The sequence below is a fragment of the Octopus sinensis genome, linkage group LG15 (genome assembly GCF_006345805.1).
Source record: "Octopus sinensis linkage group LG15, ASM634580v1, whole genome shotgun sequence".
Taxonomy (NCBI): domain Eukaryota; kingdom Metazoa; phylum Mollusca; class Cephalopoda; order Octopoda; family Octopodidae; genus Octopus; species Octopus sinensis.
In genome coordinates this window covers 21,678,262-21,697,165 of record NC_043011.1, presented here as the reverse complement: position 1 = coordinate 21,697,165, position 18,904 = coordinate 21,678,262, and the positions used below count along the sequence as shown (strand labels likewise).

The window sequence follows — 18,904 nt, the reverse complement described above, 5'->3', positions numbered from 1 at the left end:
CTGGGACCAGTCAGCAACTACATTGTCCCAAGTACCCTTCTATTAACCTTTTAGCATTCAGATTACTCTGTCAAATGTAATGCTTAGTTATTCACATTGTTTTGAATTAATTGTGCATTATTTCATAGTTTAGAGATTTCAGTGGTATAATTGTTCATTTTTAGAATTACATTGTCGAGTAGATGTGAGAGGCTGGATCTGGCTGGTTTGATCATACAATAAAGTAGAATATTTGGGCTGGATATGGCCAGTTTAAATGCTAAAAGGTTAAGATGGTAATCTATGATTTGATGGAGGTTTGGTAGATGTTTCTAGCAGATCAATTAATCATGTAAAAGGTGTCTAAATGTTATATACCAGAAAACTGATGATGAAGACAACTGTTACTAATGTGATTACACTTTCAAGTAATTTAATTGATATCCAGGATTTCTTGTGAATTTAGTTTTGGTGACAACATGTGTTCAACTCATTTAGAGGCACAGTCATTTTCATTGAGCTAAATCAAGATCTCCCCTTGACTTGATAATAATTCTATTAAAAATCTGAATTGATTATAACACCTCGTTTTTATTAGGTATATATATTTCTCCATCAGCCATTTGAATATCTTTTCCTCTTTCCAGGGTTTCTGTTGAGCCAAATAAACAGGGGAGTTATTGTAGGCTTTCTACGAAACTCAAGTAGGACAACATTGAAATGCTGTTCACCTGTCTCAGATGAAATTACTACTACACACCCAAATATAGACTAAATCCAAAAGTTGGTCATTTGACTAATTAGGCATAATATTCACTCATCACCATGCTTCAGTTACTAGTTTACAATTGCCATATTTTTTCTAATTGCTCTTAACATCTCTAACCAGACCAGTTCAATATACTTACTTTTTTCTTGTTATCTCTACTGTAATCTCTACTTATCTCTACTGTAACCAATGTAACTTCTCACATTTTCCCCCAGGCTCTGGAATCATATTACCTACTCAAAGGTGAGTATGAGGAGGCAGTAATCACCCCAGATGCAGGTGTAAAAAGGTATAAGAACTTTCTCTGGTTTATCATGCCTGTTATTTAAGATAGAAGGCTGCCAAAAGTTCCTTTGCTCAAGGTACAGAGAGCCCTTGCTGCTGTTCCCACTTATAGTTTTCATGCAGATGCTGGTATAAAGATGATCAACTTCAAATTTACCTGTCTAGGAGCAACTAATTAACTGATAAAAAGAAATAAAATTCAGGTATAAAAAATATAAATCATAAAAGAATATAAAGCCTAATAATTACTGAAGGAAGAACTGGAGGGAGTTAACAGGAATATGTCTCATTAACCCTTTTGACACACAGAGTGTTTTGGTATGTGTAGCCAAAAAGAGCAAAGTTTTTTTCTGAGATTGAAATTTATGGGTGCATGGAGAAAACAAAGGATAAAGTACATAAAACTACTTTATTAATATGTAAAATTATATATATAGGCGCAGGAGTGGCTGTGTAGTAAGTAGCTCGTTTACCAACCACGTGGTTCCGGGTTCAGTCCCACTGCGTGGTACCTTGGGGAAGTGTCTTCTACTATAGCCTCGGGCCGACCAAAGCCTTGTGAGTGGATTTGGTAGATGGAAACTGAAAGAAGCCCGTCGTATATATGTATTCATATTATATATGCATGTGTGTGTTTGTGTGTCTGTGTCTGTCCCATCCAACATCGCTTGACAACCGATGCTGGTGTGTTCATGTCCCCGTCACTTAGCGGTTCGGCAAAAGAGTCCGATAGAATAAGTACTTGGCTTACAAAAGAATAAGTCCCGGGGTCGAGTTGCTTGATTAAAGGCAGTGCTCCAGCATGGCCGCAGTCAAATGACTGAAACAAGTAAAAGAGTAAAAGAGTATATATTATATAGTTTTATATCATATCGATTGAAAGATGATCTCTGATTGGCTATTACATTTCAAAATGTTTGTTTCATCAGGCCAATGGATTGGCCTCAAATTCCTTTCAGCTTGTATCACTTGGGCCAATCAATCAGCCCAGGTGTTGCGAGAGATTTAATTAGCATTAATTAGTTGTTGTTTAACTCCTGTTTTTTTTTTTTTTTTTTTGTGACTATCAAAGATTTACATAATTAGTCGATCGAATTTTGCTTAAAATAATAAGGTGTGACCTGAAAATTCTAGTTCAAGTGAACATAAAAAATGCTCTGTCATTGGCTTGCGTTCATTACTTCTTTATAACCTTTGTTGCTGGCTAATTCAGTATGAAGCAAAACCTGAAAAATTCATGACATGATCAAGAATGTAGTTTAGTGTTAGTTTGACAAGAGGTGGAAGGATTTTTTAATGTACTATGACTACAAGTCACACAGTACAAAGAAGGAATTTTTCATGCAACAGAGTTAGGAATTTTTTTACATTTCAAGTTAAATCATCATCATCATCGTTTAGCGTCTGTTTTCCATGCTGGCATGGGTTGGACGGTGCAACTGGGGTCTGGGAAGCCAGAAGGCTGCACCAGGCCCAGTCTGATCTGGCAATGTTTCTACGACTGGATGCCCTTCCTAACACCAACCACTGCATGAGTGTAGTGGGTGCTTTTTATGTGCCGCCGGCACAGGTGCCAGACAAGGCTGGCAATTGGCCACAATTGGATGGTGCTTTTTACGTGCCACCAGCACGGAGGCCAGGCGAGGCTGGCAAAGAAATTATCCAATTACTTGTTTCTATTGATATAAAATTATGCCTACCGACTGACCTACCTACCTACCTACCTATCTACTTACCTACCAACCTTCCTACCTACCTACCTACTTACCTACCTACCTACCTATCTACCCACCAACCTACCTACCAACCTTCCTACCTACCTACCTACCTTCCTACCTACCTACCTACCAACCTACCTATCTACCCACCAACCTACCTACCTACCAACCTTCCTACCTACCTACCTATCTACCTACCGACCTACCCACCAACCTACCTACCTACCAACCTTCCTACCTACCGACCTACCCACCAACCTACTTACCTACCTACCTACCTACCTATCTACCTACCTACCTACCTACCTACCTACCTATCTACCTACCTACCTACTACCTACCTACCTACCTACCTACCTACCTACCTACCTACCTACCTATCTACCTACCAACCTACCTACCTACCTACCTACCTACCTACCTACTTACCTATCTACCTACCTACCAACCTTCCTACCTACCTACCTATCTACCTACCTACCTATGTACATTATTCATACATACATCTCTCTCTCTTTCCCTTTCTCTCCATCCATCCATCCACCCATCAGTCCCTCCAACTATCTGTCTCTCTAGCCATCCATTGTCATCATCATCATCATATGATATCTAAAAGTCAATGCTACTGTCTGCACAGAAATGTTGAAGTTGTGAGGCCTTGGATAGACAGAATGTGCCAACAGAAGACAGTACATCTTCCAACAAGGTCTCATTAGGCTAGGACAATCCAAGCATGGATGTGTGCCAATCTCCATGATCATGTTCCCCCAGATGCATGGACTCCTAGGTCATCCAACTGCAGTCCACTGAATTATTACGTAAGGGACATAGTCAAATGAAAGGTCAATCAGCATCTCCGTTCAATCTCTCAAGTCAGCCACAACCAGCACTATATCAAAAATAAAGATCATCTGATTTGGGCATGTCACTGCTTCTGACCCCATGCTGAAGCAGTCATTGATGCTAACAGTAGATTCATTGAATAGGTGTGATAAAAAGCATTCTCTAGATTATTTGTACTAATTTGTTTTCAAATACAGCTTTTTGATGAGCTATGCATCTTTTTCTAAATTCATACAAACGACCTCAAAAACTATATGTACATGTATGTGTGCGTGTGTATTTGTGTGTGTGTGTGTATCTGTGTGTGTGTGTGTGTGTGTGTGTGTGTGTGTGTCTGTGTGTGTGTGTGTCTGTGCGTCTGTGTGTGTTTTTGTGTCTGTTCTTGTCCCCCATTCACTGCTTGACAGCTAGTTTTGGTGTGCTTACGTTCCTTTAACACAGCGGATCGGCAAAAGGAAACGATAGAATAAATACCAGACTTGAAAAAAAAAAAAAAAAGGTAAGTACTGGGGGTCGATTCGTACGACTAAGATTCTTCAAAGCAGTGCTAGGGGCATGACCACATTGAAATGACTTAAAATAAATAAAAGAGAAAAAAAAAAAAAAAAGGACCCCCCCCATCCGACCTCATTCTCCTCCTCTCCTCCTCCTCCTACTTCACCTTTGCAAACAAAACAAGCGAGACGCCGCACGAAGAATCAAACAAAATTCTGTCTCTGAACGCCCTGCAGGCTGAAACTAGTTTTTGTTTGTGTAACACCAAATTCAAGTATAACATTTAATCATTAACCAAATATCGTAAGGTAAACGCGTCTAATTTTTATTTTTTCATATTTCTGAATGATTACCTTTTTCATTTATGTATTATACTTTTTTCTTTTTTTAAATCCCAAGTTATTTCAAAACTTTTCATGTCACACCAACCATAGTCTACAGTCATGTGGCTACTTTTATTTCTTTAACGACTCCAAGGAAAACATCGAGCAATGGCAGAGAAAGCCAATATAGTAAAAGTTATCCCAGCTTATACGCAAAATACGATGTAGTCTCCGTATATTTAGAAAGAGTTGGGGACCCGAGTGGTATTAAAATTCAAAAGAGAGGAGCAAGATTCAATGAGAGACAGGGAGATCCGAACTGGCCGAAGTTCGGATTTTGTCTTTCGTCTTCTCTTCGGAATCGATAAAATATATAAAAGTACAAGTCGATTATTGTGGTCGACTAACCTCTAACCTCAAAATTGTTGGCCTTGTACCTAAATGAGAAACTTAGTTAATATCTATTTCAATCCATCAGTATGGCAGTCCAATACGGCAACGCCATCAGTTATTATGATTGATTTGGATTTGCGAGTTTTTTTTATTTATTTGTTTATTTTGTAGAATCGTAATTTACTTCGTTTAAAATAGAGTTCAGAAACAATTTGTGTGTGTGTGTGAGAGAGAGAGAGAGAGAGGGAAAGTTGGGTAAAATTACAGATTAACACCCGCACGATTTTCACTAAAAAAAAAAAAAAAAAACTCGGATTTTTTGCGTGGAATCAAGTACCCTGACCTCCTAATATGCTGCAAATCCCATATTTTGGTTGGGAATTGGTCCGGAGGGGGTGGGTCCCCCCCGGAATTTTCACACACAAAAAAAAAAAAAAAATCAAGCCCCCACCCCACCCCACCCCACCCCCACCCTTCCCGAACCCAAATATGGGATTTACAGCATATTACGAGGTCAGGGTACTTGATTCTACGCAAAAAATCCGAGTTTTTTTTTTTTTTCTTAGTGAAAATCGTGCGGGTGTTAATTTGTAATTTTACCGAAAGTTGGCATACCTATACAAATGTGTCCTCACTACCGATTTTGTTTCCCCATAGCTTTCTGAAAAATTGATATTTTTTAATATTTTCTATAAATGCCTTTCATGTAGAGTAGATTACAATCATGTCAGCATAACAAAACAAAGCAAAAAAGCATACAGGAGGAGCAGAGCAAGTGAGGGTAACCTTCAGATTTTGAAGTGATACGTGTACCACACCAGTCCCTGCCAAAAAGCATTGAAGGCTTGAGGCTCCACCATTAGCTACAATGATATGCTAAAAATCCATCATAGTGTCCTCTACTTGAGCACATGTGCAGAGCCCTATCTTGGTGGGTGGCCCAGTGGGCATGGCTGTGTGGTTAGGGAGCTTGCTTCCTAGCTATATGGTTTCGGGTTCAGTCCCACTGCGTGGCACTTTGGGTAGGTGTCTTCTGCTATAGCCCCGAGCCGACTGAAGCTTTGTGATTGAATTCGGCAGGCGGAAGTTACTGCCGTGTGTGTATATGTGCGTGTAGGTGCTTGTGCCTCTCCCAAAGAGAGAGAGAGTGACGTTAAACGATGTCTAATTGGCTTAAAAACGACCCTGAGTACAAGGCCATAGGCACAGGTGTGGCTGTGTGGGCGAAATGCTTAGCGGTATTTCATCTACTGTTATGTTCTGAGTTCAAATTCCACTGAGGTCGACTTTGCCTTTCATCCTTTCGGAGTTGATAAATTAAGTACCAGTTATGCACTGGGGTCGATGTAATCGATTTAAACCCTTTGTCTGTCCTTGTTTGTCCCTTCTATGTTTAGCCCCCTTGTGGGCAATAAAGAAATAAAAAGATTGCTTTCCAACCACATTGTCTTGGGTTCAGTCCCACTGCATGGAACCTTGGCAAGTGTTTTCTACTAAAGCCTCTGGAGCAAAGCCTTGTGAGTAGATTTGATTGACGGAAACTGAAACAAGTCTGTCATATATATATACGTGTGTGTGTGTGTGTGTGTGTTTGTGCCTGTGTTTGTCTCCCATCACTGCTAGACAACTAGTGTTGCTGTGTTTGTGTCCCTATAACTTAGCAGCTTGGCAAAAGAGACCAATAGAGTAATTATCAGATTTAAAAGTAAGAACTGGGTTGAGTCGGTTCATTTGATTAAAAATTCTTTGAGATAGTGCTCCAGTATGGCCATGGTCTAATGACTGAAGCAAGTAAAAGATAAAAGATTAGTGGATGCATACACATGCCTGTTGATGCACATTATATCTGTATCAACAAAATGAAACTTGAAATTTAAAAATAAATTCTGATGTGTATCAGGGTGTCTGTGTGCAGATCCACTTTTTTTCGTTTTTTTTTTTAACATTAAATTCTGATATAATTATAATCTACACCATCCATCTTAAATGCATTTGCAGAAAATTTCATTAATAATACACATTTTTCTGAAAGTTATAAGGAAATAAAGTTGACTCTTGTGAATTTTGTGAAACTCCACCCACCCTGAAAAATTTTTTGCAATAAATTCTGTTATAATCACAATCAACACCATCTGAAGAACATTTGTAGAAAATTTTATGAAAGAGATATATTTCGTTTTTGGATTTGGTTTGCAAGATTCTTTATATGAGTTTGTGTGTTGAAGCATATTCTGTTGTGTCTGGGGAGAGTCATTTTCTTTTTGTGCCTTATAATGTAACACACTCACCGGTAAAATTTCCACTTCTTTCTTACTTTTATTTCCCTAAAATTTTTGTTGCGTCTTGCAACTTTTTCAACAGTCTTTCAATAGTCAAGACTATTGAAAGGTTGCAAGAAGCAACAAAAATTTTAGGGAAATAAAAATAAGAAAGAAGTGGAATTTTACCGGTGAGTGTGTTACATTATAAGGCACAAAAAGGAAATGACTCTCCCCAGACACAACAGAAAAGAGATATACATTTTCTGGAAAGTTTTAATGGGTGGCATATTTGTGTTGGTATGCTGAAAACTTATAGCCAATAGTACACTGTAACAAAAATGAAAAAGTTGAAATGAAAGAAAGGAATTCTTTTAAAAGAATTATAATCTCTGATGTTCAAAACAAATATGATGGAATTTTAGGGGGGAAAAAAAGTTACTGGTTGGGTACTTTTTTGCAAAACTTCACCTTTAATTTTTTTTTATTAATTTTAATATTCAATACTAAAGTTTTTCATTTCACAATTCCTTTTTTCTTATTTAATGTTACAACATTTCTTCAGATCAGCAAAGTGTTATTTGATTTACCTCCAGCAAAAATGTCAGAACATAGAAGCTCATGCTCAACATTTGATGGCACAGACAAATCTTCCGTGTCACAAACAGAAAAATCTTCTGTGTCACAAACAGAAAAATCTTCTGCGTCACGAACAGAAAAATCTTCTGTGTCACAACCAGAAAGATCTTCTGTGTCACAACGAGAAAGATCTTCTATGTCAGAGAAACACCTTCGTGTGGAAATTGAATACTGGTGAGTATTGTCATATATTTCTTAAAAAAATAATACTGACAGATGTGATTATGTGATAAGAAGTTTGCTTCTCACTTACTTGGTCTTGGGTTCAGTCCCACTGTGTGGAACCTTGGCTTCTATAGCTCCAGGTCAGCTGAAATCTTGTGAATGAATTTAATTGGCAAAAACTGAAAGAAGCCAATCATATACATATGTATGTGTGTGTCTTTGTATTTATTATCAACATGAAATTGGAGAAGAAATTTCAGGTGAAAAAGGAAGGTCTATATTCAAAAGGATTTAGAGTTAATTTGGCAAAGACCAAAGTCTTAATAAGTAGAAAAACAGACAAATCACAAATCTTTCAGGGAGAAAAGGTGTGGGTAAAAACTCCCTAAGGTGTACCTGGTGCAACCTATGGACACATAAGAGGAAGGTTAACAGAGAAAATAGTCTTTATGTGTGGCAGATGTGCAGGTACAATAAACACTTGGAATGTACAGAAAATAGACTTCATCAAATGCCTGGAGAGATACTTAGAAGTAGTAGATAGCTTCTGTTACCTAGGTTACTTAGCAGTGGAAGAGGATGCTCTAAGAGTGTAGCTACTAGAATATGAATGGGCTGGGCAAAGTTCAGAGAGCTACTGTTGTTGGTAACAACGGGGTTTCTCCCTCAGAGTGAAAAGCAGATTGTATGATGCCTGTGTGCAAACAGCTATGTTGCAGAGGACCTGCAAAGGCTTGAAATAAATGAAGCTAGCATGTTCTACTGGATGTGCAATGTGTGCATGTGTGACAGAGTATAAGTGTCTTAGGAGAAAAATTGGGTATCAGATACATCAGATGTAGTGTGCAAGAGAGAAGACTGTGCTGGTATGGTTATCTGATGTGTATGGACAGCTGCATAAAGAAGTGCTGATCTCTAATTGTGAAAGGAACCTGTGGAAGAGGTAAACCCAGGAAAACGTGGGATGAGATGGGGAAAAGTGATCTTTGGATGTTGGGTCTCATGGAGGTAAGGACAATCGATCAAGCCTTCTGGCAAATTGCTGTGCGTGAGAAGACATGTCAAGCTAAGTGAAATTGTGGTCATGATCAGTGCTGGTGATGCATGAAAGGCATCTGTGCCAGTGACATGTAAAAGGCACCTGTGCCAGTGACACATTAAAGGCGCATGTGTTGGTTACACGTAAAAGACACTCAGTATACTTCATCAAGTGGTTGGCATTAGGAAGGGCATCCAGCTGTAGAAACCAAGCCAAAACAGGCTGGAGCCTGGTGTAGCTCTCTGGATTACCATCTCCGGTCAAACCGTCAAACTCATGCTAGTATGGAAAACAGATGTTAAATGATGATGATGATGCCATTGGAAGAGAAAAAAAAATGCTTAGTTTGTGTTTAGCCTTTTACTATAAAGCATTCAGTAATAATAGTTTCCATTTCTTTATTATGCCTTTCAACTTGATGTTAATCTTAATGTTAATAATTCTGTTTGACATTGCATTACTTAGCCTGTTGGTAACACTTTCACGTGATTAGAGGGAAAAAAGAAAGAAAAGAGGGAGAGAGAAAGGTCCATGAAACGTGGCAGAGGGAATGTAATTGTAATGCTTTCACGTGATTAGTTGAAGGGAAAGAGAGGAGATAGAAAAAGGAGAGAGAAAAAGAGGATACAGTGAAGAGTGAGATAGAAAGAAGAAAAAAGTGGGAGAGAGAAGAGTCCAGGACATGATGTAGGGAGAATGTAATATTTATTACATGGTTAAAAAGTTAGTTGAAGGTAGAGAAGGAGAGTTAAAAATATAATTTTAGCAGAGGGGTGATGTTCTGATGGTGAGGTTAAAAAACGGGCAGAGAGAGAGAGAGAGAGAGAGAGAGAGAGAGAGAGAGAGAGAGAGATATGATGGTGGTGGTGGTGGTGGTGGTGATTGGATAGTGAAAAATGTATTTTTTTTTAATTGAACTAAGTTTTTTATCATTTACATTATTTACAATTGATGGATATTTGTCCTCATCTTTGTTGTTAACATATCTCGGATGATATACCCTCCAACCTTTATCAGGTGTCTTGGGGAAATTTCAAACCTGGGTTCTCATTCCTAAGGTATTTTTCATAGTGGTTAGGAGTGCAGGCTACTAACCCCAAGATTCCGAGTTCAATTCCAGGCAGTGACCTGAATAATAATAATAATAATAATAATAATAATAATAATAATAATAATATTAACAACAACAACAACATCGAAAATACCTTAGGAATGAGAACCCAGGTTCTAAATTTTCTCAAGACACCTGATGAAGTCTGGAGGGTATATCAGCTGAAATGTGTTAACAACAAACAAGATGAGGACAAATATCCATCAATTGTAAATATTGTAAATAATGTACATAATTCCTCATCTTTTAAATATAGAACTGTAGGTTTTTTTATAACCTATCACTTAACACATGCGCATGAGTGCAATTCCATGAAATATTCAAGCTTATTTATGTGGCAGATATATGCAATTTATCTAAAGGTTGCTTCATGTTCTTTTGTTCTTTTAGTAATTTGACTATGGCCATGCTGGGGCATGCTGAACAAATTTGTATTTGTCCCTACACTGGTTGATAACCAGTGTTGGTTTTTTTACATCCCTACAACCTTGCAGTTCAGCAAAAGTGACCAATAAAATAGGTTTCAGCTTCAAAAAGAAACAAGTACTGGGGTTGATTTGTTTAAGTAACCCCTTTAAGGCAGTGCCCAAGCATGGCTACTGTCCCATTACAATGAAAGAATAAAAGAATTGTCATCAACACCTTCAAAAATATTTGTGTGTGTGTGTGTTTATCCCCCTACCATCACTGATTGACAATCCTTGTTGGTTTGTTTATGTTCCCATAACTTAGAGCAGTTTGCCAAAAACAGTCCAATAGAATAGACATCAGGCTTAAACAATCAAGTTCTGGTATCAGTTTGTTCAACTAAACCCTTCAAGGTTGTGCCCCAGCATGGCCACAGCCCAATGACCGAAACAAATAGAAGATGAAAAGTAAAAAAATATTCAGTAAGTTCTGTAGAAACAAAGCTGGTGGTGGGACATGCCAACCTGCAGTTATGCCCCTTTGAGTTTATGTATTGTTTGTTAAAAGATTTTAATAATCCAGATTGTTAAAAACTTTAGTCTCATTTAGTAAATTAATATTGGTTTCAAATTTTGGCACAAAGCCTGCAATTTTGAGAGAGAGGGTAAGTCAGTTATATCACCCCTAGTTGTCAACTGGTACTTATTTTATTAACTGTGAAAGGATGAAAGGCTAAGTCAATCTTTGTGGTATTTGAACTGAATGTAAAGTAAGTTGAAATGCTGCTAAGCAGTAAGAAAACATACTGCTGAGCAGAAAATTAATTAATACGAGCAGGACCTGTGAATATTTCGCGGAATTAATAGTAAACCTATTGGATTATTTCTGAGAACTTTTTCCAAAAAACCTGGAAGCGTAGCTTATGTTGTGTCTGTATGGAAAGACAGTCACTCATCTGCTACTCATTGAAAAGTGAGAGCAACTGGAATACAATGATTACTTAATGTGCTTTATATGTACACTTTACATACTTTATGCACAATTTTATAGACTTAATATAAAGCACTCATAAAGTAGATATTCACTTTTATTTTTCCCTTTTTCGCAAAAGCAAAAAAATTCCCATATATATGATGCAACCTTTAGTTAAATTGTATATATCTGCCACGTGAATAAGTGTGAATATTTCACAGAGTTGCACTTATGCACATGCATTAAGTGATAGATGATATAAAAATCTTAGTTCATTTAGAAAAAAAATACACTTTTCATTATCCAATCACCACCACCACCATCAGACTTGTGCCTTGGAGGGGACTGAAGGAGGTCGTTATTCTTTATTCTTTTAAACATTCATGCTAGGAAAATATATATAAAAAAAGAAATATAAAAAATTTCCATAGTGTAACATTTATCCTAGTAATATTCTGTAAACTAACTTCCTCTAGGATTTCTTATTTAATTTTAATTGATTAAAATGAAATATGGAATGCTGTTAACTCCTTTATTTGTTTTAACTGGAGTTAGTCTTGTACATAAGGATTTGTTCCTATTGTTAATTTAAGAGTTCTTAGCTCATTAATTCATTGTTAGAGCATCAGACAATGCTTTGCAGTATTTGTTCTGACTCTACACTCTGAGTTCAAATCTCACCAAGGTCAAATCTGCCTTCCATCCTTTTGGGGTCAATTAAAAATTACTAATCCTAGGCAGTGAGGTGGCAGTGTAGATGCTAATCCGAGGCATCAGAGTAGCACTTTGTGTTTTGAGTTCAAATCCTGCCACAGGTTGTAGACTTAGTTGCCTAGTTTAACACCACTATCTGGTACCTGAAGTACCTGTAGCAGTGACTACTCTATTGCAATCGCTTGGGCTAAATTTCCCTGGTTTGAGGATACCTAAACCAATCTAAGAAGCCCTGTAATGGGTCATGGGCACTGCCTTCCCTCCTGATAGAAAATAAAAGAAAGAAACTTCAAATGTGCTAGTGTCTACATTTATTGTTTTGGGGCTCAGCAGTTATTTTCACTTAACCTTTTATAAATTAATAGGAAAACAAAAATAATTCTTAAGAGATCGTGTTTTAACTTCTGGGTCAACAAGAACAAGGTAGATAAATCATAGAATTACTTAACTTTGAATTATTTGAAAGAATACTTAAAGGAAACTTTTAGAAATTTATCAAAACAATAACTGAAATAAAAGATTAAATCCCTATGCTAAATTATTGTGAAAAATAATTTCTGATGAATGATATTTTGTAATTATATATTTATCAAAATTGATGTAATTATCTCTCTATAACTTTGCTTTTTAAAATATTTTCTTGGTAATTGTGTGATGTGAACTTTTCTGTAAAATATTGTGTGATGTGAACTTTTCTGGAAAATATGTGAAAGGAAATTAAAGGGGTGATTGTTTCTCAATGAAAACACAATATAAAAGAAAAGTAAAAGAACAGAAGAAAAAGAAAATCAATTAATATTGTCTTGTTAAATTTAACTTGGGCAGTGGACTGGTAGAATTATTAGCATCTCTTTGCAGCATTTCTTCTGACACATTACATTTTGAGTTCAAATTCCATTGAGGTTGACTTTGTCTTTCATCCTTTCAGGGTAAATAAATTAAGTACCAGTCAAATATTGGAGTCAATGAAATCAACTAGCCTCCTCAGAAAATTTCAGGCTTTGTGCCTATAATAGAGAGGATTATTAAATCCAACTAAGAAGCCCATTAAAGATTACTGGTTATATATATATGATGGGCTTCTGTATAGTTTCTGTATGTAAAATTCTGATTGTATTTAGTTTGAGAAGATCAAATCATATGTGTTTGTGATGTTTGTTAAAGTGGTAAAAAATTTTTTTTGATATAGATGTTTGTATTATTTATAAAAAAGATGGTTGCATAAAAAAATGCCAATCACTTAAAGTGAAGAGAAGTTGTGGAAGAGGATAACCCAAGAAGACATGGGACAAAGTATTGAAGGCTGATTTCAAAATGCTGGACTGAGATATGTGGTGCATTGCTGTTACCTAGGAAGACCCACTCACCACAGCAGAATTGAGATCTTAAAACCAAGGTGTCCTGTAAAAAGCATCGGTGTGTGTGCTGGTGCCTCATAAAAAGCACTGATACTGTTGCCATGTAAAACACACTAGTCATGGTGCCACATAAAATGCACTGGTGCTGGTGCCACATAAAAAGCACCCAGTACAGTCTGTAAAATGGTTGGCATTAGGAAGAAGATCCAGCCATAGAAATCTATCCAAAACAGACTATGGAACCTGGTGCATCCCCTGGCCATGCCATTTCCTGTCAAGACAGCCAACACATGCTAGCATGGAAAATGGATGTTAAAAGTTGATGATGATGATAAAAATGTATACTAAGTAGGAGCAGTGAATATAAAGAAAACATTTATCATTATTTCCTTTTCCACTTCGAGACTAAAATGACATCTCAATTTTTTAATTCATATCTTCTCTAGCTATATTCCTCATTAACCTGTTACAGTTATTCTAAGACAGTATATTTGATTTTGTCTTATAGCCAATCCTGAGGGGGTTGGAAACGGATGGAATCACTTCGTAAAGCCATTTACAGAGAGTTTCCTGAAGCCAGAGTAATGGATACTGTTAGCAAGAAACGTGGTATGATATATTTTTTTCATTCTGTCATGCAACACAAATATTTTGTAACTAAAATACTGAAAAAATTTATTGTTTTTCTTTCATTAGAATTGTGGGTTCTTCAATGTAATATTTTTCTTGTACATTTATTTAACTTTACTGGAATCAAAATTGTTTTCAAAGGTTTTCTTAAATTATTACCTAATAATATTTATTAAGAAAGCTCTTTGATTCAATATATTATGTGTAAACATCTTTAATTGGAATTCTTTAAATTTTAGGTGCCTTTGAAATTAGTATCAATGGAAAATTGGTTTTCTCTCATCTTGAGAGTTGTTGTTACCCCGAATCTGAAACGGTCAGTATTTCTCATTTCATTTAGACTTTTATTATATCTGGTTTTGAGTATAATAATTTTTTTACTGTTAGACATGGATGAAACAACTCACCTCTGAAGGTAACAAAGGGCTTCTCCCTCAGAATGAAAGGCAGATGGTATGTTGCCTGTGGGCTATGACCACAGAGGATATGCGAAGGCTTGAAAGAAATGAAGCTAGTATGCTTTGCTAGATGTGCAATGTCAGTGTGCATGAGTGACAAAGCATATGTGTCTTGAGGGAAAAACTGGATGTAAGAGGCATCAGATGTGGTGTACAAGAGAGACAAATGCATTGGTATGGTCACGTGATGTGTATGGATGAGAACAGCATGCACACACACACATGCACACACACATTCAGTTTCTGATTACCAAACTCGGGCTTTGGTTTGTCTGGGGCTATAATGGAAGAACGTACCCAAGATGTTGTACAGTGGGACTGAACCTGAGACCACATGAATGGGAAGTAAGCTTCTAAACCACACAACCACTTCTGCACCTATAAAACCTATAAAATTAATTGCACATTTTAATAAATAAGACTTCTATGTAGATACAAGATATAGACAATTTATCTTGACATGAAGATAATCTTTGAACTGTTAAAAAGAAATATTCCCACCTGCAAATGAACTGTATTGTTTAAAATGAAAAATATCCATATTTGATGCTCCATATTTTCTGGTTAATTTCCATTTTAGAAGAATTGGTAAGAGAAATTATTTCTAAAATCTGTTAACAATGCTGATGTTACTGAGGATTTTATTCATGTCGAGTTTCACCAGAGTTTACACTGGATCTGTTTGTTATATTTTCTGACTTCTTTGGAGAATTTAGCCTCAGTACTCAAAGCTGATATAATTTGCTAATTATAAATTACTTGTGTTGCTTATGATAGTGAGCTAGTCCATTAAAACATAAGTACCTTTGTTATTCATGCAATGAAATACCAATGTCAACATCTAAGTTGTGGATTTGCGAGTTGGTATCTTAGTGACTCACTCAATCAGATGTAGCCTTATTGAAGTACCAATTAAAAGAATTCTTAATATGCTATGATAATGTAAGGTGGTGAGATGGCAGAATTGTTTGCATGCTTAAGGCGGCGAACTGGCAGAAACGTTAGCACGCTGGGCGAAATGCTAAGCGGTATTTCATCTGAGTTCAAATTTCGCTGAGGTCGACTTTGCCTTTCATCCTTTCGGGGTCGATAAATTAAATACCAGTTATGCACTGGGATCGATGTAATCGACTTAATCTGTTTGTCTGTCCTTGTTTGTCCCCTCTATGTTTAGCCCCTTGTGGGCTGTAAAGAAATAAGAATTGTTTGTATGCTTAGTAGCATTTCTTCTGTCTTTATCTTCTTTGTTAAAATTCTACCAGGGTCAATTTCGCCTTTCATTCTTCAAGGTTGATAAAATAAGAACCAGTTGAGGAATGGGGTTGATATAAGTACCTCCAAAATTGCTGGCCTTGTACTAAAATTTCAGTATTTAAACTTTTAATTATTTTAATTTCTGAATTAGCATTTACATTCTTTTTTAACAGGTTGTGGCTTTGTTACATGATGTGCAAGATGGCAAGAAACCCCCTGTAGTTGAGCGATCTAATTCCAGGTGCACAATTCTATAATTCTGATTTGTTTACTAGAAACTGCTGCAATTATGTTACACTTTAAACTCTGAGATTAAATTTGATTCTTTCTTCCGAAACTAATATACTAAATTAATATATGCTAGAGGTCTTGACTATCGTACTTCTTTCTAAATTCTCATGGCACAAACACACATATAATGTAAGTATATATATATATAGGTGTGTGTATGTATATATAGGTGTGTGTATGTATATATAGGTGTGTGTGGGTATATATAGGTGTGCGTGTGTATGTATATATAGGTGTGTGTGTGTGTATATATTTAGGTGTGTGTGTGTGTGTATGTATAGGTGTGAGTGTGTGTGTATGTATAGGTGTGTGTGTGTGTACGTATAGGTCTGTGAGTGTGTGTATGTATAGGTCTGAGTGTGTGTATGTATAGGTCTGTGAGTGTGTGTATGTATAGGTCTGTGAGTGTGTGTACGTATGTGTGTGAGTGTGTGTACGTATAGGTGTGTGAGTGGGTGTATGTATCTAGGTGTGTGAGTGTGGGTGTATGTATATATGTGTGTATATATATGTATGTATATATATATGTGTGTGTGTGTGTATATATATATATATGCATGTATGTATGTATGAAAAAATGTGAGAGAAAGAAATTAGAATTCACAAGACGCTTTATTCAGAATCACTACAATCATTTTGACCGATCATGCACTGGTTACCTTCTATTCTGATCACATGTATATTCTATGTTTTTACTTAATTGTGTCTTCTTATTGATGTATTACATTTTATCTGATTTTATTTTATTAGTTTTGTTTGGTTCCTTATTCTTTTATACTTGTATGAGAAGGGTTCTGTCATTATATCTCAGTTCCTTATAGAGATGGAGAGTATGCTACAGTAATGAAAATTTATTGTTATCAACACGAATGAAACAGCAAGTAAAAAAATGAGGTACTTTTTGAAAAGAAACCTGATGAGATGCACCTATACCAGTGATGCAGAATCTCACCTGTAAGGTTCCAGTGTATGATTGATCAAAATGGTTGTAGTGGTCCTGAATAAAGAATCCCATAAGTTCCACTTTCTGTTTCACACATATTTTTAATATATAGTCTATGGAAACAAAGGAATTCCTAAAGTAAATCCAATGAAATATACCTCCATACTGTTGTTGACATCAGGTAGCCAGATAATGTGGACAGGCTTTAAACAGCATGCAACAAGGTGTATACCCAAATGTAAGATAATTACTATATATATATATATATATATATATGAATATATCTATATGTGAGTGTGTTTATGTGTGTATGTTATAAACTGTACGAGATGTGCATGTATTTGTATGTATTCCTATATATATATATATGTGTGTGTGTGTGTGTGTGTGTGAGTGTGTATGTGTATGTATATATATCCTTATGTATGTATGTATTTATGTATATATATGGTATGTATTCTATATGTATATATATATTATACACACACACATGTGTGATATATATATATATATATATATATATATATATAATGTATGTATATATACATACTTATATACATGTATATATTATATGTATGTATGTATATATATATATATGTATATATACATACTTATATACATGTATATATTATATGCATGTATGTATGTATGTATATATATATTATATATATATATATATATGTATGTATATATATGTATGTATATATATATATACTTATAAACATATGTATTATATGTATGTATATATATATATATATATATATATATATATATATATATATATATATATACTTATAAACATATATGTATTATATGTATGTATATATGATATATATACATGTATATATATATATGTGTGTGTGCATGTGTATCTTATTTATATATATATATATGTGTGTGTATTTTATTTATATATATATATATGTGTGTGTATTTTATTTATATATATATCTATTTGTGTGTTTTATATATATATATGTGTGTGTATTTTATTTATATATATATCTATTTGTGTGTTTTATATATATATATATGTGTGTGTGTATTTCATATATATATATATATATATATAGACATGTTGGGTAGGTGCCATCTTTAGTTCCATGTAACTACCAGTATGTTTACTAAAATTGTCAATGTTGGAACTTTAAGAAATCCTTCAAGTTCAGACGGAGACCATGAATTTTTATTGCATTCAACATGCTGTTTTTCACTGCTGACCATAGAAATATATAACATTTTGAATTATAAGATATATTTACATGATCAGGTATTAACTGACTTTTTTTCTATATTCTATATTTTTTTACCTTGTTCTTTTCTTTCTTCATTCTCCTTTGCCTTCCTCCCTTCCCAATGCTTTCTAGGCTTCTGTTTCAATCACTCCCAACTTTCTATGCTTCTGCTATCTGTCTCACTGGTTTATTTTTTCTAGATTTTTCTCTTGTTTACCAAGGCACTAAAAAATGATAGTCAAGACTATATTTTAAGTTTTATATTTTTACTTATAAAATTCTGTGTAACAGTTGTTAAACTAAAAATCTTGTTCACTGTTTTGTTTTAAACTTTTCATTTAGTTTTCTTACTAGTTATTTCTCGCTATGAAGATGCTGGTTTAAACCTGTTCGACTAGTGTTGGATAAATTCTGAGGAGTAACCAGTAAGAAACTTGACTGAAAAATGAATTATATGGAGATTAAATTTAAAAATTAAATTACTGTAATGTGTCTGTGTTTTTTTTTCTGAATCGTATAGTTTTGTGACTTCTTATTTTACTTCTAATTTTCATATTATACATCAATTATTCAATATTATCATGGATAGGATGGGTGTGCAGTTTTCATGTTTCTATTTCATTT

At 35.3% G+C, this 18,904-nt stretch overlaps 1 protein-coding gene and 2 long non-coding RNA genes across 4 annotated transcripts; all 3 read left to right on the top strand.

Annotated features, from left to right (window-relative positions):
• Positions 1 to 4,180: 4,180 nt before the first annotated feature.
• On the top strand, positions 4,181 to 7,659 carry LOC118766226. The gene is made up of 2 exons (XR_005002130.1): positions 4,181 to 4,397; positions 7,629 to 7,659. It is a non-coding gene; the product is annotated as an uncharacterized LOC118766226 (long non-coding RNA).
• A 77-nt stretch (positions 7,660 to 7,736) lies between these two features.
• Positions 7,737 to 16,347, top strand: LOC115219628 (migration and invasion enhancer 1-like). Of its 2 annotated transcripts, XM_036509527.1 has the most exons (5): positions 7,761 to 7,797; positions 7,846 to 7,876; positions 13,978 to 14,078; positions 14,339 to 14,415; positions 15,985 to 16,347. In XM_036509527.1, exons 3-5 carry the CDS (start codon positions 14,003 to 14,005, stop codon positions 16,066 to 16,068), a joined length of 237 nt encoding a protein of 78 aa, XP_036365420.1. In that variant the 5' UTR covers positions 7,761 to 7,797; positions 7,846 to 7,876; positions 13,978 to 14,002; the 3' UTR covers positions 16,069 to 16,347. The 2 variants fall into 2 exon arrangements, with proteins under 2 accessions (XP_029645637.1, XP_036365420.1); XM_029789777.2 differs by having other exon boundaries at positions 7,737 to 7,876.
• A 1,727-nt stretch (positions 16,348 to 18,074) lies between these two features.
• LOC118766228 lies at positions 18,075 to 18,763 on the top strand. The gene is made up of 2 exons (XR_005002134.1): positions 18,075 to 18,177; positions 18,215 to 18,763. It is a non-coding gene; the product is annotated as an uncharacterized LOC118766228 (long non-coding RNA).
• Positions 18,764 to 18,904: the final 141 nt, after the last annotated feature.